Raw genomic sequence first — 26,289 nt, 5'->3', positions numbered from 1 at the left:
ACATCGGCACATAGAATAGTTTTTTTCTCTATAAGCCAATATGTAATTTATAGGCCTACAGTGTATTGCATTGGGACCAATGGAATGGTTGGATTAGGCAATCATCTAAGAAATAACAGCATAAAGACTATAGTAGTGCCTCATCTATAGGGTCTGTAGAATAGTATGTTCTTTACATTCATTTACTTAAGCTCCAACCATTTATCCTCCACCTTATAATATGATTTATCTTATATAACGTAGTAATTCTCCTTAGTTGAGATTTTTATTTAACATGTAACATTATTTGAACATTATGCACTATGCAAAGCTGCAAAATGATTTATTTCGTATCATACGCATAGCGTTTTACCAGACTTTTATTTTGAAGATCAAATCAGAAAACCGGAAGTCTTAATGCTGCTGCCTGGACACAAATGTTTGCTGCCATGACGCTGATCTTAGCGTGTCCATGTTATACCGTAATATGTGAAATATAATAACACTGGGGAAAATGTATTGTATTTCTTCTCACTAGTGACACCTGTTGAATCGGAGGGCATTTTAAAGAAGCTGGGAACAATAGCGCACAACTGCAGCCCGAAATTCGGGGCCAATGTACCAATCGAAGTATAATAGTACCAGTAGAAGTATAAAGAGGGGTTCCTGCAGATGCGGGAACTGCCCAAATTGCAGGCCACAACTGCACCCTTCTTGCTGGGAATCCAGATGTGACCCGTTAATTATATAAGCCTACCTCAGTGGCGATACTGTCCCGCTGTTAGTTGTTATAGTGATCTTCCATCCTCAATGATGAAGATTGCACAACCTGGCTGGGCTAGCTAGCTACAGGCATAGATAGCTCGACTTCTCTTACTTGGATATAAACTGCAACACGCACTCAATGGAGATGTGGAAGACGCACAATAACAGGTTTGACTGTATGAATTCACGGTTTATTATCTCACTTGTGTAGATAGGCACACTCTAGCTCATAACACAACGGGAGGCGCTTGACCGTCATGTTAAAGTCATATGAGTGTTATATCCAGTGATATTTAGTAGAAAATGGTCTAAGACAGATATTTATAGAGCATCTTCACGGTTGACTGGAAGTAACACCAGTGGTGATTTTAGCATGTAAATCTTGCTGGGGCAAAAAATAATAATATGTTAGATGCATTTAATCCATGCATCTACACAAAACACAACACTTAACAATACATTAGTTGCACTATAACGGTGACAACCGGTTCCCACAAACTGTTAGGGCCTACATAAAGCTGTCCCAACAGCAGAATCCCAACAGCAGTCCCAACACCTTACCACCGCTACACCTGGCTTACAGCGGAGCCTTGTCTGGCAGCGAAACAGTTCATTCAGCCTCATTTACTGCCTTTAAAAAAAAATGCTGATATGGCTGACTTGCTTAAGCGCATGCGGTTTAAACTGACAATTGAGATGTACAAACTATGGCATAAGGGGACGACGAGCGGTTAAGAGGCAATCCGTAATTTATATTAAGACATTAATGACGGATGTGCTCAATATAACTATTTGTTCAGCACTTTTGAAATGTACAGTCACAGAATTCAGAACATGGGCCGTTGCTTGGTCCTTTGGTGGTGGGTAGTTCTGTCACCAACGTCGTAGAGAGGAGACCAAGGCACAGCGTGATTAATATACATCTTCCCTTTAATAAATAAGAAGACTGAACAAACTATACAAAATAACTAAACGACCGTGAACGCTAAATGACACGAGTGCAGACATGCAACATCACATAGACAATAACCCACCAACCAAACTGGAAAATGGCAACCTAAATAGGATCCCCAATCAGAGACAACGATAAACAGCTGCCTCTGATTGGGAACCAATCTAGGCCACCATAGACCTACATATGCCTAGACTACACACACACACCTAGACATACAAAAACCCTAGACAATACAAAACAATCATATCCACCCTCGTCACACCCTGACCTGAACAAAATAATACATAAAACATAGAATACTAAGGTCAGGGCGTGACAGCAGCATACAAGACATTTTTTGACTCACCTTGTTGTGCTGCGCTCACTTGAACAGGAATGTGGCGCGGCGGTCCTTTGTGGGCACATTTTGTCATCAAACTTTGTCATCAAAGTCTGGCATTCTCTGGATTTATGGTGCTTTCAAAACAACTGTAGCTTTCAAGACAATTTCCAACTTGTTGTGTAATGTTTATGTCCAATGCCCGATGAGCACCGATACGTTTTATCTATAATTTCTCTTCATAATTTCTCTTCATATGACAAGGATTTGCCAGTAGATTGTCAACTTGATTCATGATGATGACTTATAGCTTGCTAGCTAAGAAGCTAAGATTTTGAAAGTATGATACTGACATGATCAGTCCAATCAAAGCTACGGTAGATATAACGTGATTTGACGTCATTTTATCTGTGGCCAATGACCTTGAGCCTTCTTGGATGGGCACTTCTAATGTAACTCTACGGCAGCACCCAAGGGGCTTGAATTGTCAAGTTCTCCCAAAAGATTTTGCGGTGACGTAGTGTCCCCATGAGTGATAGAACACCTAGCCAATCACGGCGAAACTAGAGAAAATTACCAACTCCTACACTCCGTATTTTCCACTGGCTGCCCCACCACCACAGAAAGCACTGAGCTAGGCTGAAATACCTGCATTTTGGAGCTGCCTTACTCAAGAAAGCAAAAAAGAGACCATGTTTGTATGCAGCACAATTTTTTGCTAAACCGGTGGGGCTCAAAACAGGTTGGGTTCTGCCCTACCTGCCCTGAATGACGGGTCGCCACTGAGTAGCACTGTAATTACAGTAACCAAACTCTCTACAGTGCCATCAGAAAGTATTCATACCCCTTGACTTATTCCACATTTTGTTGTAGAATAAGTGTGTTACAGCCTGAATTCAAAATTGATTACATTGATTGTTTTCTCACCCATCTACACACAATACCCCATAATGACAAAGTGAAAACATGTTTTCACAAATGTATTGAAAATTAAATACAGAAATCTCATTTACATATATCCACAGCCTTGAGTCAACACCCTTGGCAGGGATTACAGCTGTGAGTCTTTCCGGGTAAGTCTCTAAGAGCTTTGCACACCTGGATTGTACAATATGTCCACATTATTCTTTAAAACATTCTTCAAGCTCTGTCAAGTTGGTTGTTGATCATTGCTAAACAGCCATGTTCAAGTCTTGCCATAGATTTTCAAGCCGATTTAAGTCAAAACTGTACGTTCAATGTCGCCTTGGTAAGCAACTCCAGTGTATATTTGGCATACCTATAACACGATTCAGCCACTTCCATACTTGAAAATATAAAGAGTGGTATTCAGTGATGTGTTGTGTTGGATTTGCCCGAAACATAACGCTTTGTATTCATGACCTGACCTGTTGCACCCTCTACAACCACTGTGATTATTATTATCTGACCCTGGTCTGCTGGTCATCTATGAACGTTTGAACATCTTGGCCATGTTCTGTTATAATCTCCACCCGGCACAGCCAGAAGAGGACTGGCCTCCCCTGGTTCCTCTCTAGGTTTCTTCCTAGGTTCTGGCCTTTCTAGGGAGTTTTTCCTTCTTTTTCCTTCCTTTCCGTACTTCTACATCTGCATTGCTTGTTTCAGGCTGGGTTTCTGTACAGCACTTTGTGACATCGGCTGATGTAAAAAGGGCTTTATAAATAAATTTGATTGAAATTTGATCGATGACATGAGTTAATTTCTATGCCACGTTTTTTGTAGTTTTACTTTAGTGCCTTATTGCAAACAGGATGCATGTTTTGGAATATTTGTATTCTGTACAGGCTTCCTTCTTTTCACTCTGTCATTTAGGTTAGTATTGTGGAGTAACGACAATGTCGTTGATCCATCCTCAATTTTCTCCTTTCACAGCCATTAAACTCTGAAATGGTTTTAAAGTCACCATTGGTCTCATGGTGAAATACCTGAGCGGTTTCCTTCTTTTCCGGCAACTGAGTTAGTAAAGACACCTGTATCTTTGAAGTGACTGGGTGTGATACACCATATAAAGTGTAATTAATAACTTCACCATGCTTCACCATGCTAATAACTTCACTCAACAGGATATTCAATTGCTGCTTTTAAAACATTTTACCCATCTACCAACAGGTGCCATTCTTTGCGAGGCATTGGAAAACCTCCTTGGTCTTTATGGTTGAATCCGTGTTTGAAATTCACTGCTCGACTCAGGGACCTTAGATATACTTTTATGTGTGGAGTACAGAGATGAGTAGTCATTCAAAAATCATGTTAAACACTATTATTTCACACAGAGTGAGTCCATGCAACTTCTTATGTGACTTGTTAAGCAAATTTGTACTAATTGACAGTGTGAAAAGAATGAAGCCTGTACAGAATAAAAAAATATTCCAAAACATACATAATGTTTGCAACAAGGCATTCCAATGTTTCTGCAACTACCTCCCCCCCCTTACAAGCAATGTTTGAAATATGTTCTACCCATTTGTGGTTTTGAGTCAGTGACTCTTATCACAGAGTGAGATTTTAAATCACAGCTAAAACTGCAAAAAATGTGGCAAAGAAATTAACTTTATGTCCTGAATAAAAAAGCACTTAGTTTGGGGCAAATCCAACACAACACATCACTGAGTACCACACTGTCACGCCATGTCTCTATTTTCGTTTGGTCAGGGTGTGATTTGGGTGGGCATTCTATGTTCATTTTCTATGTTTTGTATTTCTTTGTGTTTGGCCGGGTGTGGTTCTCAATCAGAGGCAGCTGTCTATCGTTGTCTCTGATTGAGAATCATACTTAGGTAGCTTTTCCCCGCTTTGTGGGTAGTTATTTTTCTGTTTAGTGTTTTCTGCACCTGACAGGACTGTTTTGGTTTCGTTTATTCTCTTTGTTATTTTGTTCCAGTGTTCAGTTCAATAAAAGTCATGAACACTTGCTGCGCTTTGGTCCACTTCTTAATGCAACGATGACCGTTACTTACACCTCATATTTTCAAGCATAGTGGTTGCTGCATCATGTTATAGGTATTCTTGTCATCTGCAAGGACTATGGAGTTATTTTTCAGGATAAAAAATAACGGAATAGAGCTAAGCACAGGATAAATCCTAGAGGAAAACCTGGTTCAGTCTGCTTTCCAACAGACACTGGGAGACAATTTCAATAACCTAAAACACAAGACCAAATATACACTGGAGCCGAATTTTTTTTTAAATTTTGTTCAAATATTGTACAATCCAGGTGTGCAAAGCTCTTATAGACTTACCCAGAAAAACTCAAAGCTGTAATCTCTGCCAAATGTGATTCTAGCATGTATTGACTCAGGGGTGTGAATACTTATGTAAATGAGATATTTCTGTATTTCATTTAAAATTTATTAGCAAAAATGTCTAAAAACATGTTTTCACTTTGCCATTATGAGGTGTGTAGATGGGTGAAAAGAAATATCTATTTAATCCATTTGGAATTCTTTCTGACGGCACTGTACAAATAAACACTATAGTATAAAGCCCTGACAGGGACTGACTGTCACGACTCCTACCGAAGGTGGCTCCCCTTCCTGTTCGGGTGGCGCTCGGCGGTCGTCGTCACCGGCCTACTAGCTGCCACTGACTTTTTCCTCCCCCTCCTTATTTGTTTATTGGTTACACCTGTTTTTAGTTAGGGTGATTAGTAGGGCTTTATTACCCAGCAGGCCCGCCTGTTGGGTGTGCGGGATTGTTTTGTGTACTGTTTGTTTCATGCGTGTATGTCACGGTTCGTGGTAGTTGTATTTCCGGAACTATTTTGTTCCCCTTGTGTGTTGTGGCATTTGGTTGGAGTAGCGTCGTGTTTCACCTTTGTGGTGATTAAAAGTTACGCTACTCTGAACTCTCTGTCTCCTGCGTCTGACTCTTTCCTCCACTACACCCCGGGCATTACAGAATCCCGCACCACCAAGAATGGAGTCAGCAGGAGCAGCTGCCAACCCCCTCCCATCTATGGAGGAACGTGTCCTCCACCACACCACCGTCCTCCATCGCGTCGGTTCCGCCATGGACCAGATGATGGAGACAATGGACCGATGGGAGAGGAGTGGTCTCCTCTCTCCACCTTCGGTTTCTCCAGCCCAGGATTCCTCCTCTCCTCTCCCGCCATTCTCCGGCTCCAGCTCTCTCCGTCTTACGCTCCCGAGGAATTATGATGGAGCGGCAGCGGGATGTCAGGGTTTCTTACTGCAACTAGAACTGTACCTGGCGACCGTGAGACCCACTCCCTCGGGAGCGGAGATGGTGAGTGTCCTCGTCTCCTGCCTGACGGGTCGTGCTCTGGAGTGGGCCAACGCGGTCTGGAATGGCCCAGACTCAGCGAAGGAGCACTACCCGGAATTCACCCGCCGCTTTTGTGCCGTGTTTGACCATCCTCCAGAGGGCCGAGCGGCGGGAGAGCGACTGTTTCATCTTAGGCAGGAGAAGAGGAGCGCCCAGGACTACGCCTTGGAGTTCCGGACCTTGGCCGCGGGGTCTGGGTAGAACGACAGGGCCCTTATAGACCACTACCGGTGTAGTTTCCGGGAGGATGTCCGCAGGGAGCTAGCGTGTCGGGACGCCGCTCTCTCTCTAGATGAACTGATTGATATGTCCATCCGGCTGTACAATCTGCTGGCTTCCCGCGGGCGTTCGGAGAGGGTCCTGTGCGTTCCACCACCCAGCTCCCCCGCTCCCATTCCGATGGAGTTGGGAGGGGCCATGCCGAGGGGTACCGGAGGAGGAGGCTCCCCCTGCACCAGCTGTGGTCGGAGAGGACACACGGCCGATTGGTGGTGGGGGGGTCCGTCTGGGAGTCGAGATGGCAGGCGGAACGCTTCTCGGTCACCCCAGGTGAGTAAGCACCAAACTCACCCAGAACCCCCTGTTGGTCACATGTTTGTCTTGATTTTTCCCCTTGAGTTTTTCCCCTCTTCCCAGCATAAGGCACTAGTCGATTCAGGTGCAGCTGGGAACTTTATGGATCGCGGACTCGCCATCAAGCGAGTCCGCGATATTCTCCCTTCCCCGTGCACTCCCTAGATAGCCGGCCATTAGGGTCAGGGTTGGTCAGGGAGGCCACGGTTCCACTGGACATGGTGAAGCAGGGGAATCATAGGGAGCGTATAAGTCTTTACATTATCGATTCGCCTGCGTTTCCAGTGGTGCTGGGGATTCCCTGGCTGACTAGTCACAATCCTACGATTTCGTGGAAACAGGGGGTTCTCCAGGGGTGGGCAGAGGAGTGTTCTGGAAGGTGTCTGGGAGTTTCCATCGGTGCCACGTCGGTGGAGAGTCCAGACCAGGGTTCCACGGTGCGCATCCCCCCTGAATATGCCGATTTGGCAATCGCTTTCAGTAAAAAGAAAGCGACTAAATTACCACCTCATCGACCGGGAGGGGATTGTGCGATAGAGCTCCAGGTAAACGCTGCGCTTCCCAAGAGTCACGTGTACCCATTGTCCCAGGAGGAGACGGTGGCTATGGAGACATATGTAACGGAGTCTCTGGGACAGGGGTACATTCGGCCCTCCATCTCACCTGTCTCCTCGAGTTTCTTTTTTGGGAAGAAAAAGGAGGGAGGTCTGCGTCCGTGTATTGATTATAGAGGTCTAAATGCTATCACAGTGGGGTTCAGTTACCCACTACCTCTCATCGCTACGGCGGTGGAATCATTTCACGGAGCACAGTTCTTTACAAAACTGGATCTCAGGAGCGCGTATAGTTTGGTGCGTATTCGGGATGGAGACGAGTGGAAAACCGCGTTTAATACCACATTAGGCCACTACGAGTACCTCGTCATGCCGTATGGGTTAAAGAATGCTCCAGCCGTCTTTCAATCCTTTGTAGACGAGATTCTCAGGGACCTGCACGGGCAGGGCGTGGTGGTTTATATTGATTATATTCTGATCTATTCCGCCACCCGTGCCGCGCATGTGTCTCTGGTACACAAGGTGCTTGGGAGACTGCTGGAGCATGACCTATACGTCAAGGCTGAGAAGTGTGTGTTCTCCAAACGAGCCGTCTCCTTCCTGGGTTATTGCATTTCCACCCCGGGGGTGGTGATGGAGTGTGACCGCATTAAGGCCGTGCGTAATTGGCCGACTCCGACCACGGTGAAGGAGGTGCAGCGGTTTTTGGGGTTTGCCAATTACTACCGGAGGTTTATCCGGGGTTTTGGTCAGGTAGCGGCTCCCATTACCTCACTGCTGAAGGGGGGCCCGGTGCGTTTGCGGTGGTCGGCAGGGGCGGACAGAGCTTTCAATAGGTTGAAGGCGCTGTTCACGGATGCACCCGTGTTGGCGCACCCGGACCCCTCTCTAGCATTCATAGTGGAGGTGGACGTGTCTGAGGCTGGGGTGGGTGCCGCGCCGCGCTATCACAGCGCTCGGGCACGCCACCAAAACTCCGCCCCTGCGCTTTCTTTTCGAGGAAGCTCAGTCCAGTGGAGCGTAACTATGATGTGGGGGACAGGGAGTTGTTAGCGGTGGTCAGGGCTCTGAAGGTGTGGAGACACTGGCTTGAGGGGGCTAAGCACCCTTTTCTCATCTGGACCGACCACCAGAATCTGGAGTATATTCGGGCAGCTAGGAGACTGAATCCACGTCAGGCAAGGTGGGCCATGTTCTTCACCCGAATCCGGTTTACTTTGTCATATAGACCGGGCTCTCAGAATGTAAAGGCTGACGCACTGTCCCGCCTTTATGACACGGAGGATAGGGCCACCGAGCCTACTCCCATCCTTCCTGCCTCTAGGCGGATGGCACCAGTGGTATGGGAGGTGGACTCGGACATCGAGCGGGCGTTACGGGCGGAGCCTGCGCCTCCTCAGTGTCCGGCTGGGCGGAAGTACGTGCCGCTTGGTGTTCGGGACCAACTGATTCGGTGGGCTCACACCATACCCTCCTCTGGTCACCCTGGGGTGGCGAGGACAGTGCAGGGCCTCCGGGAGAAGTATTGGTGGCCTACCTTGGCTAGGGATGTTAGGATTTATGTCTCTTCCTGTTCGGTGTGCGCCCAGAGTAAGGCTCCTAGGCACCTTCCTAGAGGGAAGTTACAACCCCTCCCCGTTCCACAACGGCCATGGTCCCGCCTATCTGTAGATTTCCTGACCAATCTTCCCCCGTCTCAGGGGAACACTACGGTTTTGGTGATTGTGGATCGGTTCTCTCAGTCCTGCCGTCTCCTCCCGTTGCCCGGTCTCCCTACAGCCCTACAGACTGCGGAGGCGTTATTTACCCACGTTTTCCGGCACTACGGGGTGCCGGAAGACATCGTCTCTGATCGGGGTCCCCAGTTCACGTCCCGGGTCTGGAGGGCGTTCATGGAGCGTCTGGGGGTCTCGGTCAGCTTGACGTCCGGTTATCACCCCGAGAGTAACGGGCAGGTGGAGAGAGTGAACCAGGAGGTGGGTAGGTTTCTGCGGTCGTATTGCCAGGACCGGCCCAGCGAGTGGGCTAGGTACGTCCCATGGGCGGAGTTGGCCCAAAATTCACTCCGTCATTCGTCGACTAACCTATCACCATTCCAGTGTGTGTTGGGCTACCAGCCAGTCCTGGCACCGAGGCATCTGAGTCAGACCGAGGCTCCTGCGGTGGAGGAGTGGGTGCAGCGCTCCAAGGAGACCTGGAGGACCGTCCAGGAATCCCTTAAACAAGCCAGTGGACGGTAGAAGAGGAGCGCTGACCGCCACCGCAGTGAGGCCCCCGTGTTTGTACTGGGGTACTGGGGGACAGGGTCTGGCTCTCGACCCGAAACCTACCCCTCTGCTTGCCCTGTCAGAAGCTGGGGCCGCAGTGTGTAGGGCCCTTCAAAGTCCTGAGGAGAATAAACGAGGTGTGTTATCGATTACAACTCCCTTCCTATTATCGTATTAACCCCTCATTTCATGTGTCTCTCCTCAGGCCGGTGATAGCTGGTCCCCTGCAAGACGGTGAGGTGCCGGAGGTCCCTCCTCCCCCTCTGTACATCGGGGGGTCCCCGGCGTACACGATACGGGCCATTCTGGACTCGAGACGCCGGGTGAGGGGCCTGCAGTACCTCGTGGACTGGGAGGAGTACGGTCCGGAGGAGAGGTGCTGGGTACCGGTGGGGGACATTTTGGATCCATCAATGTTGAGGGATTTCCATCGCCTCCATCCGGATCGCCCCGCGCCTCGCCCTCCGGGTCGCCCTCAAGGCCGGTGTCAAATTAAGTTAAATAAAGGTTAAATAAAAAATAAAAAAATTGTAACATTGTATGGTAGCACCACAAGATGTGGTGGGGAGAGGGGTATTTCAATTAACAGTAATGGATACAGTGGCTTGCGAAAGTATTCACCCCCCTTCACATTTTTCCTATTTTGTTGCCTTACAACCTGGAATTCAAATTTATTTTTTTTGGGAGATTTTATCATTTGCTTTACACAACATGCCTACCACTTTGAAGATGCAAAATATTTTTTTTGTGAAACAAGAAATAGGACAAAAGAAACTGAAAACTTGAGCGTGCATAATTAGCGCCATCCATCATTCCTTCAATTCTGACCAGTTTTCCAGACCCTGCTGATGGAAAAACATCCCCACAGCAAGATGCTGCCACCACCATGCTTCACTGTGGGGATGGTGTTCTCGGGGTGATGAGAGGTGTTGGGTTTGCGCCAGACATAGCGTTTTCCTTGATGGCCAAAAAGCTACATTTTTGTTTTATCTGACCCAGAGTACCTTCTTCCATATGTTTGGGGAGTCTCCCACATGCCTTTTGGTGAACACCGAACGTGTTTGCTTATTTCTTTCTTTAAGCAATGGCTTCTTTCTGGCCACTCTTCCGTAAAGCCCAGCTCTGTGGAGTGTACAGCTTAGTGGTCCTATGGACAGATACTCCAATCTCCGCTGTGCAGCTTTGCAGCTCCTTCGGGGTTATCTTTGGTCTCTTTGTTGCCTCTCTGATTAATGCCCTCCTTGCCTGGTCTGTGATGTTTGGTAGGCGGCCCTCTCTTGGCAGGTTTGTTGTGGTGCCATATTCTTCAAATGTTTTAATAATGGATTTAATGGTGCTCTGTGGGATGTTAAAAGTTTCAGATTTTTTTTTATAACCCAACCCTGATCTGTACTTCTCCACAACTTTGTCCCTGACCTGTGTGGCGAGCTCCTTGGTCTTCATGGTGCCGCTTGCTTGGTGGTTCCCCTTGCTTAGTGGTGTTGCAGACTCTGGGGCCTTTCAGAACGGGTGTATATATACTGAGATCATGTAACAGATCATGTGACACTTAGAATGCACACAGGTGGACCTTATTTAACTAATTATGTGACTTCTGAAGGTAATGGGTTGCACCAGATCATATTTAGGGGCTTCATAGCAAAGGGGGTGAATACATATGCACACACCACTTTTCCGTTTTGTATTTTTAAGATTTTTTTTTAAACAAGCTATTTTTTTAATTTCACTTCACCAATTTGGACTATTTTGTGTATTTCCATTACATGAAATGCAAATAAAAATCTATTTAAATTACAAGTTGTAATGCAACAAAATAGGAAAATGCCAAGAGGGATGAATACTTTGGCAAGGCACTGTACATCGTCTCACATTTCATAGTTCCCTGCAATATGTGTTGTAAAGATGAAGGGGCATGGGGTCTTAGGGCCCAGAGTTTTTCCTGATCTGGTAGGCTAACCCAGTGGTTCTCAAACCTCTCCTCGTGGACCCCCAGCCTGTTCATGTATTTGATCTGTTCCAGGACTAGCACACCTGATTCAACTAGTCAGCTAACCCTTGATTAGGTGATTCAGGTGAACTAGTTCAGGGCTAAAACACCATTTTGAAATGTCTGGGGTACCCGAAGAGAGGTTTCAGAACCACAAGCTAACCTAACCAGGTAAAACTCCACACCCTAGTTGGAAGGTATGACATAGAAATAAATCAGATGTAAAATAGTTTGACGGTATATGGATTATTTCTAATCAGATCATATGGTAAAAAAAGAGACAACTGTGATTGGACAATAGAATTAACAGGGCTGAGTTTGCTTTATGCAGGGTTGCATTGTGTAGGCCTTTGCATCTGTAATTAAAAAGTTACTCACACAGTATGCCATCAGCATTGTCTTGATTGATTATGTCCAGTCAAACAATTTGCATTGATAAGGCAACACCTCGCCACCCAAAGTTTGAATATTTGATCTCATTCACATTTTCTCTTAACACAAATATAAAGGCCTATTTAAGGCTATAAATACATAGCTTAGGCTGGCCAGAGGGGATCCGAGCACATAGACTTCTCTAGGCTAGATGCAGCTGTGGTTGTTATCAGTAGGCTACAGTTGATCAGACTTAATCACAGATTAATTGTGCACAAGTTGACTAACCTTGAGGCAAATCAGTCGAAACAACAGTACTTTGTCCTTCTTTTCAACACTTTGTGTCAAAAGTGTTGGTCAAATGCCAGCTCGCCCTGCTGCGCTGATCTCTGCAACACATATGCTACAAATTAAGAAACATATCCTATATGTACAGTACCAGTCAAAAGTTTGGACACACCTACTCATTAAACGTTTTCTTTATTTTTAATGTTTTCTACGTTGTAGAATAATAGTGAAGACATCAAAACTATGAAATAACACAAAAGTGTTAAACAAATCCAAATATCTTATATTTGAGATTCTTCAAAGTAGCCACCCTTTGCCTTGATGACAGCTTTGCGCACTCTTGGAATTCTCTCAACCAGCTTCACCTGGAATGTTTTTCCAATAGTCTTGAAGGAGTTCCCACATATGCTGAGCACTTGTTAGCTGCTTTTCAATCTGCGGGCCAACTCATCCCAAACTATCTCAATTGGGTTGAGGTCGGGTGATTGTGAAGGCCAGGTCATCTGATGCAGCCCTCCATCACTCTCTTTCTTGGTCAAATAGCCCTTACACAGCCTGGGGGTGTGTTGGCTCAATGTCCTGTTGAAAAACAAATGATTGTCCCATTAAGCGCAAACCAGATGGGATGGCATATTAGGACCATGCGGACACCTCAGAGCAGTCGGGTAGGCTGTTTGGAGTGTTCAGATGGCTGGATTTAGGACCACGTGAACACCACATGAAGACAAAGCTTCTGGAAGGCTGGCTGGACCAGCATGGGAGAGTTGAACAAAATTCAGTGTGTATGTGTTGCGCTCTTTCACCAAGTTGTAAAAGCAAGCAGAGCAGAAACTGGCTATTCTTTAGTTGACTGATGTAGCTGGCAAGGTAACTGCTGTTTAAAACCTCTACAGGATCAGTGTCCCGAAATCGGGACAGTTGCTGCTCAGTAAGCGATATGTGACTAGAATGGCATTGTTAACAACAGCCAACTTTCCGGGACATAGACATTACTTATATCGTCAGAAAGCTTAAATGATTCTTAATCTAACTGCAGTGTCCAATTTACAGTAGCTATTACAGCGAACAACAAAACACTTTTATCAAGGCAACTGGTTTCATACATTCAACTCTGACGGTAAATAAATGTGCTTACATTCAGTAATCTTGCTCTGATTTGTCACCCTAAGGGTCCCAGAGATAAAATGTAGCATAGTTTTGTTTGCTAAAATCCATTTTAATATCCAAGTTGTATACAGCGTTTTGCATGAATTCCGATTCTTTCAACTTGCAACAAAACAATTTATGAACTCTAATCTTCAAAACCTTGTTTAACTCGGTCAATTTTGGTTTTTGTGCAATCCTTAGACACTCTAGAAGGCAACCAAAATGTTTCATCCTTCTACATTACGTATTGGCTACACAGCACTTCAATTAGTCCATTAAGGTCAGCCATCATTACGCACCAATGAGATGAGCAGTGTTCACTTAATTGACATTGTCTTGGTCCAATGACCACCTATCGTTTTGAAACATAGCTAGCTAGATAGCCAATGAGCTGGGTTTCCCCACAGTATGTGAGCACACTTTGTATGACAAACAACCATCATAATAGAGCTGTGTGCAAAAGTGTTCCTTTTCAAGGGGAAGCGAACAGGATGCACAGTAGTTTATGTGCTGCCATCCTGTTAGAAGGTAACAGATTCTTTTATTACAATGGTTAAGATGGATTTTCATTGTGTTCCATGGTGTTATTTGCCCCCTAGTGGAGCTTTCTGGTACTTAGACTGTACGCAAACAGGAAGTAGAGAATTCGTTCTGCACGCTTAGAAGCAGCTAAAAACAACGCTACGGTGCAGGTCTTTCAGTGTAGTTATTTCTTGTCACGCTTCAGCCTTGGAAAATATTTGTTTGTAAGTTCGATTCAAGCATTTAGCTAATGATGATAATCTTGTTATTGATAGAGTTTCTTACATATCAATGTTGGTTGGTTGCATTTACTCACAAATTGCAATGCCTTTCATGTATGATGTTAGCTGTATTACTTTGCTCGTGCGTCATGCAAAAGAATTGTAAAATATACAATACTGTATTTTTGTTACTGTTTCTAGTGTAATATACCTTGTTATTCTACATAGATGGTTGTACATTATTAGAGTAATGAAAGGAGTTAGTCAATTACCATATGAGAAAGCAATTAGCTATATGGTTTGGCATCATGCCAGATGCATGGTACCGTAGCACGTGCTTTGTATTCATGCAACTTCAAATGTATAATGTACAGCTACAGTATGTTGGTGTGAATTGAATACTAAAGTATATTCTTTTCTGTGTTTTGCAGTTTTACAACATAAACGTTTTCAATATATTCATTCAAGAAAAGTCACGCCTTGGGAGTTTTATTGAAGACTTAGTTGTTAGCTATCTGTCTAGTTTTGCATGGGAACGCAACTCAAGGGCAGAATAGTAAAAAAACATCATCACGGCGGGCTCAAGCTCAAGAATAACCACACACGGTGGTTTGTTTCTACATTCATCAGCCAACAAAGCCTCTGTTCCTATGGAAGACCAGCAGTCTACGGTACAACAACCAGAGCCAAGAGTTCGACAGAGAGAGATGGAGGAGCCTCTTCAGCACATTGGGACCAAGTCTCAATCTACAAGATCAAGGTCATCAAAACAGTCAAGCAGATCCTCAACGGCGAGTTCTGCAGCCATCAAAGCACGCGCCAAGGCAGACGCAGCGCGTGCACAAGTCTCCTATGCTGAGAAGGAAGCTTCTGGGATGAAGAAAAAAGCTGACCTCGAGGCAAGTTTATATGTTCTCCAATTTGAGAGAACAGCTGCTGCTGCATTGGCTGAAGCTGCAGCCTTTGAAGAAGCTGTAGGATCAGAACGCAGAGAACTTCACAAAGAGCTAGACACAGGGACACAGCCCTTAAGTCCAGTCCAGCGTACCTGTGAGTATGTGCAACAACATGCTAGGCCCTACTTTGCTGAACTTCCATTTGAAGTGGAGAAACAAGAGCTTAGTGTTGACCCAGCTACATACCATAATCCAGAAAGTAGCAAACAACAGAACATGAGCAGAGACTCTCCGTTCAAAAGAAATGAACAGCAGCATGGTGTAAATGGAAAACAAGCCCACTTCCAGTCACACACACAAAGCGTCCCTGAGTCACAAGTGGCACCAGACCTCATCAAGTACCTCCTACGCCGTGAGATGGTGAGTTCCGGACTCCTGAAGTTTGATGATCGCCCTGAAAATTATTGGGCATGGAAAGCATCCTTTCTCAATGCGACTAGAGACTTGAATTTATCAGCCAGGGAAGAGTTAGATCTAATTACCAAGTGGCTAGGGGCAGAGTCGTCTGAGCAAGCAAACAGAATTAGATCTGTCTATATTTTCAACGCAACAGCAGGGCTTAACATGGTCTGGCAACGACTAGAAGAGTGCTATGGTACACCTGAAGTGATCGAGAATGCACTGTTGAAGAAAATTGATGATTTTCCAAAACTGGCTAACAAAGACAATCACAAACTAAGAGAACTAGGTGACATTCTTCTCGAACTGGAGTGTGCTAAAGTAGAAGGGTACCTTCCAGGCCTCGCTTATCTGGACACATCTCGGGGGGTAAACCCTATTGTAGAGAAACTTCCATTCAGTTTACAAGAAAAATGGATTGCACAGGGATCCAAATACAAGGAGGACTATCGGGTAGCATTCCCACCATTCTCGTTCTTCTCGAGATTCATCAGGAACCAGGCGAAAACTAGAAACGACCCCAGTTTCACCCTCTACACCTCAACTAACCAGGTGTCTATGAAAAGTGAGAAACCTGCCAGGTACAGCAGCAAGACACCTGTGACTGTATACAAAACCGATGTGTCATCTGAGCCCTCAGACCACCAAACCAAACCCAGTAAGACAAAGATTGAAAACCCTGACCATCACTGCCCAATACATAACAAACCTCATCCTCTTAAAAAGTGTCGTGGGTTTAGATACAAAACTCTAGATGAGCGCAAATCATATCTCAAAGAGAATGGAATTTGTTTCCGATGTTGTGGGTCAACTCAGCACAGAGCTAAAGACTGTAAGGTGTCAATCAAGTGCTCTGAGTGCGACAGCGACAGACATCTTGCTGCTCTGCATCCAGGCCCAGCCCCTTCAAATACAGACACTGCTACAGCAGAGAAAGAGCATGGCGGGGAGCAAGGTGACGATGCTCTTCTATCTGTCACCTCAAAGTGTACGGAGATCTGTGGTGAGGCAGTTAATCCAAGATCATGTTCAAAAATATGCCTAGTTAAAGCTTATCCGGCTGGGGAAAGAGCGAAAGCTGTCAAAATGTATGTAGTGCTTGATGAACAGAGTAACAAATCTCTGGCCAAGACAGAGTTTTTCAATCTCTTCAACATCAATGACAACTCTGCTCCATACACCATGAAGACCTGTTCTGGGGTAACAGAGACTTCAGGCAGGAGAGCCGTCAACTTCATGGTGGAGTCTATAGACGGACACATGCAGCTATCTCTCCCTACTCTGATAGAGTGTGATATGATGCCAGACGATAGGACGGAGATTCCCTCCCCCGACATTGCGTATCATCATCCCCATCTGCAACCAGTTATGGACAAAATTCCAGCTGTGGACCCAGACGCTCCCATCCTCCTGCTCTTAGGACGAGACATCTTAAGGGTACACAAGGTACGAGAGCAAATCAATGGGCCCCACGACACTCCTTATGCACAGCGACTCGACCTCGGGTGGGTCATCGTGGGTGAGGTCTGTCTGGGAACGGCTCACCGACCAGCCAATGTTAACGTGTTCAGGACAAACATACTTCAAAATGGTCGCACATCCTATCTGAGCCCTTGCCCTGACATCATCCAGGTAAAAGAGAACTACAACAGCGTAGCTCAGAAACACATCTCTCCCTCTACAATGCACTCGAGAGATCCAAGCACAACTGTGAACACAGACAACCTGGGATGTTCCGTGTTCGACAAAACACAAGACGATGATAAACCAGCACCATCAGTGGAGGACAAAGCCTTTTTGGACATTATGGACAAACAGGTTTTCCAGGATGATGGAAACAACTGGGTGGCTCCGCTACCCTTTCGCCCCACTCGACGTCGCCTTCCTAATAACAGGGAGCAGGCCATAAACCGTCTCACATCACTTCGCAGGACTTTAGACAAAAAGCCTGACATGAAGCGTCATTTTATTGACTTCATGCAAAAGATGCTGGATAACGACCAAGCCGAACCTTCACCGCCACTAGAGGGAGACAAAGAATGTTGGTATCTACCCATATTTGGTGTTTACCATCCACAAAAGCCTGAACAAATAAGAGTAGTATTTGACTCCAGTGCTAAGTGTCAAGGCGTGTCACTTAATGATGTTCTGCTCAGTGGTCCAGACTTAAACAACACACTCTTGGGTGTCCTAATGCGCTTCCGCAAGGATTGCATTGCACTAACAGCAGATGTGCAACAAATGTTTTACTGTTTTGGTGTACGTGAGGATCACAGAGATTACTTAAGGTTTCTCTGGTATGAAGACAACAATCCAGATAGAAACATAACTGAGTACAGGATGAAAGTCCATGTATTTGGGAACAGCCCTTCACCAGCCGTAGCCATCTACTGCATGAGACGAGCAGCGCTACAGGGTGAGAAGGAACACGGATCAGAACCCAAGCAATATGTAGTGAGGAACTTCTACGTCGATGATGGGCTGACATCAGTAGCTACAACAGAAGAAGCTATCAACATTCTAAGAAAAACACAAGCAATGTTGGCGGAGTCCAACATGAAACTACACAAGATCGCATCCAATAGCAAAACAGTTATGGAAGCCTTCCCTATGGAGGACCGTGCAAAAGACTTAAAAGATCTGGACCTAGGAGTGGATCCTCTCCCCTTTCAACGGAGTCTGGGACTTTCCTGGAACCTGGAAACAGACAGCTTCTCATTCCAGGTGTCCCACAATGAGAAGCCTTTTACGCGGAGAGGCATCCTGTCCACAGTGAATAGTCTTTATGACCCCCTTGGGTTCGTGGCTCCAATAACAATGCAAGGTAAAGCCTTAATCAGAGAACTCTCTTCTGATCAGAGTGAGTGGGATGCCCCTCTTCCCCCAGAAAAAGAAGAGAAATGGAAAATGTGGAAGGATTCTTTGATGGAGTTGGAACATATGTATATTCAGCGGACCTACATCCCAGTCTCCTTGTCTACCACTCAAAGAAGAGAGCTACACATCTTCTCAGATGCCTCTACAGTAGCCATAGGAGCGGTAGCCTACCTGAGAGTTATTGACTCGGAAGGTCAATGCCATGTTGGATTTGTCATGGGGAAATCAAAATTGGCCCCTCGTCCGGCCCACACTATCCCACGCCTAGAACTGTGTGCGGCTTTGCTAGCTGTTGAGATGTATGAACTGATCAGAGACGAAATTGACATTGATGTAAATGTGGCCAAGTTCTACACAGACAGTAAGATAGTTCTCGGTTACATCCACAATGTCACCAAAAGATTCTATGTGTATGTTGCCAATAGGGTAACTCGCATCAGGAAGTCTACCCATCCAGATCAGTGGTGTTATGTAAACACTGACAGCAATCCAGCAGACCATGCAACCAGGCCTATATTTGCTGCGCTCTTAAAGTACACCAGTTGGTTCTCAGGTCCACCTTTCCTGACCCAAACAAACTCAAGTGAGCCTGAGAACATAAATTTTGACCTTGTAGAGCCTCACGCAGACGCAGAGATTCGACCAGACGTCACTGTCTTCGCCTCTAAGGTTTCTGGAGCTCAACTCGGCTCTCATCGCTTTGAGAGGTTCTCAAGCTGGAAAGCTCTCAATCGAGCCACAGCACGACTCATTCATGTTGCCAGATCCTTCCATGAAGGTGCGGACAACACCAGCTGCAGAGGCTGGCATGACTGTAATAAACCATGCGGTACAAGTGAGTTGTCACAAGCCAAAACAGCAATCATTCACTGTGTGCAACATGAAGCCTTCAGAGAAGAATTCAAATGCCTTGAAAAAGGAAAAGAGTTCCCAAAACAAAGTACACTCAAAAAACCTTTCCCAGTACTGACAAAAAGGTTAGGAAAGTAGAACTAAAAATTGTCAAGCAAGGAGCTGCTAAGGTGTTTCTGAGACCAATCTCAGAGATTGTTGTTCTTCTTTCTGAAGCATCCTAGAGACAAAAGATAAAAATAGAAAGGACATTATTTGTTTCTTGATATGTTTTATTTCATAGTGGCACAATTTCATTATACCAGGCGGGGAGTGTGCTGCCATCCTGTTAGAAGGTAACAGATTATTTTATTAAATGGTTAAGATGGATTTTCATTGTGTTCCATGGTGTTATTTGCCCCCTAGTGGAGCTTTCTGGTACTTAGACTGTACGCAAACAGGAAGTAGAGAATTCGTTCTGCACGCTTAGAAGCAGCTAAAAACAACGCTACGGTGCAGGTCTTTCAGTGTAGTTATTTCTTGTCACGCTTCAGCCTTGGAAAATATTTGTTTGTAAGTTCGATTCAAGCATTTAGCTAATGATGATAATCTTGTTATTGATAGAGTTTCTTACATATCAATGTTGGTTGGTTGCATTTACTCACAAATTGCAATGCCTTTCATGTATGATGTTAGCTGTATTACTTTGCTCGTGCGTCATGCAAAAGAATTGTAAAATATACAATACTGTATTTTTGTTACTGTTTCTAGTGTAATATACCTTGTTATTCTACATAGATGGTTGTACATTATTAGAGTAATGAAAGGAGTTAGTCAATTACCATATGAGAAAGCAATTAGCTATATGGTTTGGCATCATGCCAGATGCATGGTACCGTAGCACGTGCTTTGTATTCATGCAACTTCAAATGTATAATGTACAGCTACAGTATGTTGGTGTGAATTGAATACTAAAGTATATTCTTTTCTGTGTTTTGCAGTTTTACAACATAAACGTTTTCAATATATTCATTCAAGAAAAGTCACGCCTTGGGAGTTTTATTGAAGACTTAGTTGTTAGCTATCTGTCTAGTTTTGCATGGGAACGCAACTCAAGGGCAGAATAGTTTACGTTACGCAGCAGTTTGTTCCTTTTTACATATTTCTTTTTACAAAACTGGATGAGATTATTGCAGAAATTGACAAGGAGAGTGACACAGGACGAATGGATGAGAACTCTGTGAGGGAACACAGTTTTGATTTCAACGCGGAATCCATTTTTGGGTAAAGAAAATATCCACTTTTAGATAAGTAAAATACGTTTTTGCTTCTCATGCGAGAGCAGTTGTTTAAATGGTTGCATATTCATTTGAGATATTTCTTTGATTTCTATATATATATTATATTATGTATTAGCATAGCCTATGTGTATGTTATGTTGGCTATGACATGCTGTGGCTGTGGTTTTTGAGTGTTTTATTGCCAATTGGTCCACATATTTAATTATAGTGATTGTGTTCCCCATACTCTATATAATATACAGTTGACGTTGGAAGTTTACATACAACTTAGCCAAATACAGTTAAACTCAGTTTTTCACAATTCCTGACATTTAATCCTAGTAAAAAATCCCTGTTTTAGGTCAGTTAGGATCACCACTTTATTTTAAGAATGTGAAATGTCAGAATAATAATAGAGATTTATTTCAGCTTTTATTTCTTTCATCACATTCCCAGTGGGTCAGAAGTTTACATACACTCAGGTTTTATTTGGTAGCATTGCCTGTAAATTGTTTAACTTGGGTCAAACGTTTTGGGTAGCCTTCCACAAGCTTCCCACAATAAGTTGGGTGAATTTTGGCCCATTCCTCCTGACGGAGCTGATGTAACTGAATCAGGTTTGTAGGCTTCCTTGCTTGCACACGCTTTTTCAGTTCTGCCCACACATTTTCTATAGGATTGAGGTCAGGGCTTTGTGATGGCCACTCCAATACCTTGACTTTGTTGTCCTTAAGCCATTTTGCCACAACTTTGGAAGTATGCTTGGGGTCATTGTCTATTTGGAAGACCCATTTGCGACCAAGCTTTAACTTTCTGACTAATGTCTTGAGATGTTGCTTCAATATATCCACATAATTTTCCCTCCTCGTGAAGCCATCTATTTTGTGAAGTGCACCAGTCCCTCCTGCAGAAAAGCACCCCCACAACATGATGCTGCCACCCCCGTGCTTCACGGTTGGGATGGTGTTCTTTGGCTTGCAAGCCTCCCCCTTTTTTCCTCCAAACATAATGATGGTCATTATGGCCAAACAGTTCTATTTTTGTTTCATCAGACCAGAGGACATTTCTCCAAAAAGGACAATCTTTGTCCCCATGTGCAGTTGAAAACCGTAGTCTGGCTTTTTTATGCCATTTTTGGAGCAGTTGCTTCTTCCTTGCTGGGCGGTCGTTCAGGTTATGTCGATATAGGACTCGTTTTACTGTGTATATAGATACTTTTGTACCTGTTTCCTCCAACATCTTCACAAGGTCCTTTGATGTTGTTCTGGGGTTGATTTGCACTTTTTGCACCAAAGTACGTTCATCTATAGGAGACAGAACGCGTCTCCATCCTGAGCAGTATGACAGCTGCGTGGTTCCATAGTGTTTATACTTGCGTACTATTGTTTGTACAGATTAAACTGGTACCTGGAAATTGCTCCCAAGGATGAACCAGGCTTGTGGAGGTCTACATTTTTTTTTATTTTAGGTCTTGGCTGATTTCTTTTGATTTTCCCATGATGTCAAGGAAAGAGGCACCGAGTTTGAAGGTAGCCCTTGAAATACAGCCACAGGTACACCTCCAACTGACTCAAATTGTCAGTTAGCCTATCAGAAGCTTCTAAAGCCATGACATCATTTTCTGGAATTTTCCAAGCTGTTTAAAGGCACAGTCAACTTAGTGCATGTAAACTTCTGAACCACTGGAATTGTGATAGTGAAATAATCTGTCTGTGTAAACAATTGTTGGAAAAATTACTTGTGTCATGCACAAAGTAGATGTCGAAACCGACTACCCCAAATTATAGTTTGCTAACAAAAAATGTGTGGAGTGGTTGAAAAACGAGTTTTAATGACTCCAACCTAAGTGTATGTAAACTTCCGACTTCAACTGTATATGTTTATAGATATGTGTTGTGTATTTGATGTTTTGATGCAGGGCTCACCCCCTGTTAAAATTAAGGTTTAATAAAATAAGTAATAGTAAACTTGAGTTTTAACATAATTATTTTGTGATAGAAATGACTTCTGGGAGCCAACTCATTCAAATGTAGGAACTGGTTCCTCTCGTCTGATCCCTGCTGCTGTCTCTGGCTCCACACCCACCCCTGCCTGGCCATCTAGAGGTGTGAAGCGGAGGAGGGCCAGTGCACCAGCGGCAACTACCACTGAGGGAGCGGACCATTTACACACTGATCTAGAAGATGATGTGGAGCCACTTCCACCAATATTTTGAACTAAAAGGCAGCTAAGACCTCAGCTGGACATGACTGGAAAGTACAGCCCTCTTTATCTCTGTGTGTAAACTTACATTTTTTATTACCATAGCATTTTTGTATGTTCTCTATAGTTATGTACTTGAAAATGTATGGATCCTGGACTTCTTGACGGGCCACTCCCAGGTGGTGAGGGTAGGTAGCAACACATCTGCCATGCTGATCCTCAACACTGGAGCCCCCCAGGGGTGCGTGCTCAGTCCCCTCCTGTACTCCCTGTTCACCCACGACTGCATGGCCAGGCATGACTCCAACACTATCATTAAGTTTGCAGATAACACATTAGTGCTAGGCATGATCACCGACAATGATGAGACAGCCTACAGAGAGGAGGTCAGAGACCTGGCCGGGTGGTGCCAGAATAACAACCTATCCCTCAACGTAACCAAGACTGGAGGAGATGATTGTGGACTACAGGAAAAGGAGGACCGAGCACGCCCCCATTCTCATCGACGGGGCTGTAGTGGAGCAGGTTGAGAGCTTCAAGTTCCTTGGTGTCCACATCACCAACAAACTAGAATGGTCCAAACACACAAAGACAGTCGTGAAGAGGGCACGACAAAGCCTATATTTCCCCTCAGGAAACTAAAAAGATTTGGCATGGGTCCTCAGATCCTCAAAAGGTTCTACAGCTGCAACATCGAGGGCGTCCTGACTGGTTGCATCACTGCCTGGTACAGCAATTGCTCGGCCTCCGTCCGCAAGGCACTACAGAGGGTAGTGCGTACGGTCCAGTACAACACTGGGGCTAAGATGTCTGCTATCCAAGACCTCTACATCGGACGGTGTCAGAGGAAGGCCCTAAAAATTGTCAAAGACCCCATCCACCCCAGTCATAGACTGCTTTCTCTACTACAGCATGGCGAGCGGTACCGGAGTGCCAAGTCTAGGACAAAAAGGCTTCTCAACAGTTTTTATCCCCAAGCCATAAGATTCCTGAACAGGTAATCAAATGACTACCCAGACTATTTGCATTGTGTGCCCCCCCAACCCCTCTTTTACGCTGCTGCTACTCTCTGTTTATTATATGCATAGTCACTTTAACTATACATTCATGTACATACTACCTCAATTGGCTCGACCAACCAGTGCCCCCGCACATTGGCTAACCGGGCTATCTGCATAGTGACCGCCACCCACCACCCCCTCTTTTACGCTACTTCTACTCTCTGTTTATCATATATGCATAGTCACTTTAAACAGATCTACATGTACATAATACCTCAATCAGCCCGACTAACCGGTGCCTGTATGTAGCCTCGCTACTGTTATTTTTCACTGTCTTTTTACTGTTTTATTTCTTTACTTACATATTGTTCACCTAACACCTTTTTTGCACTGTTGGTTAGAGCCTGTAAGTAAGCATTTCACTGTAAGGTCTACACCTGGTCTATTCGGCGCACGTGACAAATAAACTTTGATTTGATTTTGACAGACTCAATGCTGTTGAGATCAGGGCGCTGTGGGGGCCATACCATCACCTCCAGGACTCCTTGTTCTTCTTTACACTGAAGATAGTTCTTAATGACTTTCGCTGTATGTCTGGGGTCGTTGTCATGCTGCAGAATACATTTGGGTACAATCAGATGCCTCCCTGATGGTATTGCATGATGTATAAGTATCTGCCTGTACTTCTCAGCATTGAGGAGACCATTAATTCTGACCAAATCCCCAACTCCATTTGCAGAAATGCAGCCCCAAACTTGCAAGGAACCTCCACCATGCTTCACTGTTGCCTGCAGACACTCATTCTTGTACCGCTCTCTTGCACTTGGGCCTTCTGCTACAGCCAAATATTTCAAATTTTGACTCATTAGTCCAGAGCACCTGCTGCCATTTTTCTGCACCCCAGTTCCTGTGTTTTCTTGCATAGTTGAGTTGCTTGGCCTTGTTTTCACGTCGGAGGTATGTTTTTTTTTACCGCAAGTGTTCCATGAGGGCCACTTCTGACCAGACTTATCCGGACAGTAGATGGGTGTACCACTGTCCCACTGTTTTCTGCCAATTCTGAGCTTATGGCACTGCTGCACATCTTCTGATTGCGAAGGGAAGTAAGCATGATATGTCTTTCATCTGCTGCAGTAACTTTCCTTGGCCAACCACTGCGTCTACAGTCCTCAACGTTCCCTGTTTCTTTGTGCTTCTTCAAAAGAGCTTGGACAGCACATCTGGAAACCCCTGTCTGCCTTGACATTTCTGCCTAGGAGAGACCTTGTTGATGCAGTATAACTACCTTGTCTTGTTGCTGCGCTCAGTCTTGCCATGGTGTATGACTTTTGACAGTAAACTGTCTTCAGCAACCTCACCTTGTGAGCGGAGTTTGGCTGTTCCTCACCCAGTTTTTTATTCTTCCTACACAGCTGTTTCTGTTTCAGTTAATGATTGTGTTTCAACCTATATATTTAATCGATGATCATTAGCACCTGTTTGGTATAATTGTTTGATCATACACCTGACTATATGCCTACAAAATCCCTGACTTTGTGCAAGTGTACCTACAAGAATTGATGCTGTTTTGAAGGCAAAGGGTGGTCACACCAAAAATGGATTTGATTTAGATTTGTGTGTTCACTCACTTTGCATTTAGTTAATTGATAAATATAAACTATTAACATGTCTATTTTTGAAAGCATTCTTACTTTACAGCATTTTTTTCACACCTGCCTAAAACTTTTGCAAAGTACTTTACTCCACAAAAAAAACATCTATGAGAGATACTTGTTTAGCCAAGCTGAACAAGCACAGGGGGTATCAGTGGACACGTTTGTGAGCAGGCAAACAGTTGGCTGCTACATGTGATTATGGAGATTTAAAAGACGATTTCATAAGGGACCAAGTGATTGACAAGTGTCACTCAAATGTGTTGCGCAAGCGGATTCTGCGCAAGAGTGACCTCACGCTCACCGCTGTAATGGATATAGCAAGAGCAATGGAGGCTGTTGACCAGCAATCAGACAGAATGAAAAGACTGAATGTCAATGCAACTCAACATGGAAAACATGAACAAAAACAAAACAGACAAAATGGGAAAAAAATGAAACAAGATTTTCTTCATCCAACATGGGCAAGCCATCTAATGATGACCAAGCTGTCAAATGCTTCAGATGTGATCAGGAGGGCCATACCACCCTGCATACCACTGCTGGCTTGCTTCTGAAGCTAAGCAGGGTTGGTCCTGGTCAGTCCCTGGATGGGAGACCAGGTGCTGCTGGAAGTGGTGTTGGAGGGCCAGTAGGAGGCACTCTTTCCTCTGGTCTAAACAAAAGATCCCAATGCCCCAGGGCAGTGATTGGGGACACTGCTCTGTGTAGGGTGCCGTCTTTCGGATGGGACGTTAAACGGGTGTCCTGACTCTCTGAGGTCATTAAAGATCCCATGGCACTTATCGTAAGAGTAGGGGTGTTAACCCCGGTGTCCTGGCTAAATTCCCAATCTGGC

At 44.7% G+C, this 26,289-nt stretch overlaps 1 protein-coding gene across 1 annotated transcript; it reads left to right on the top strand.

Moving 5' to 3' along the window:
* Nucleotides 1-17,469: 17,469 nt before the first annotated feature.
* LOC139535562 (uncharacterized) lies at nt 17,470-21,134 on the top strand. Its single transcript, XM_071335080.1, has 2 exons — nt 17,470-19,889; nt 20,318-21,134. Exon 1 carries the CDS (start codon nt 17,562-17,564, stop codon nt 19,473-19,475), a length of 1,914 nt encoding a protein of 637 aa, XP_071191181.1. The 5' UTR covers nt 17,470-17,561; the 3' UTR covers nt 19,476-19,889; nt 20,318-21,134.
* The last annotated feature ends 5,155 nt before the right edge of the window (nt 21,135-26,289 follow it).

Source organism: Salvelinus alpinus, chromosome 12 (assembly GCF_045679555.1).
Source record: "Salvelinus alpinus chromosome 12, SLU_Salpinus.1, whole genome shotgun sequence".
In the NCBI taxonomy this organism is placed as follows: domain Eukaryota; kingdom Metazoa; phylum Chordata; class Actinopteri; order Salmoniformes; family Salmonidae; genus Salvelinus; species Salvelinus alpinus.
This window is presented reverse-complemented; position numbering and strand designations above follow the sequence as displayed.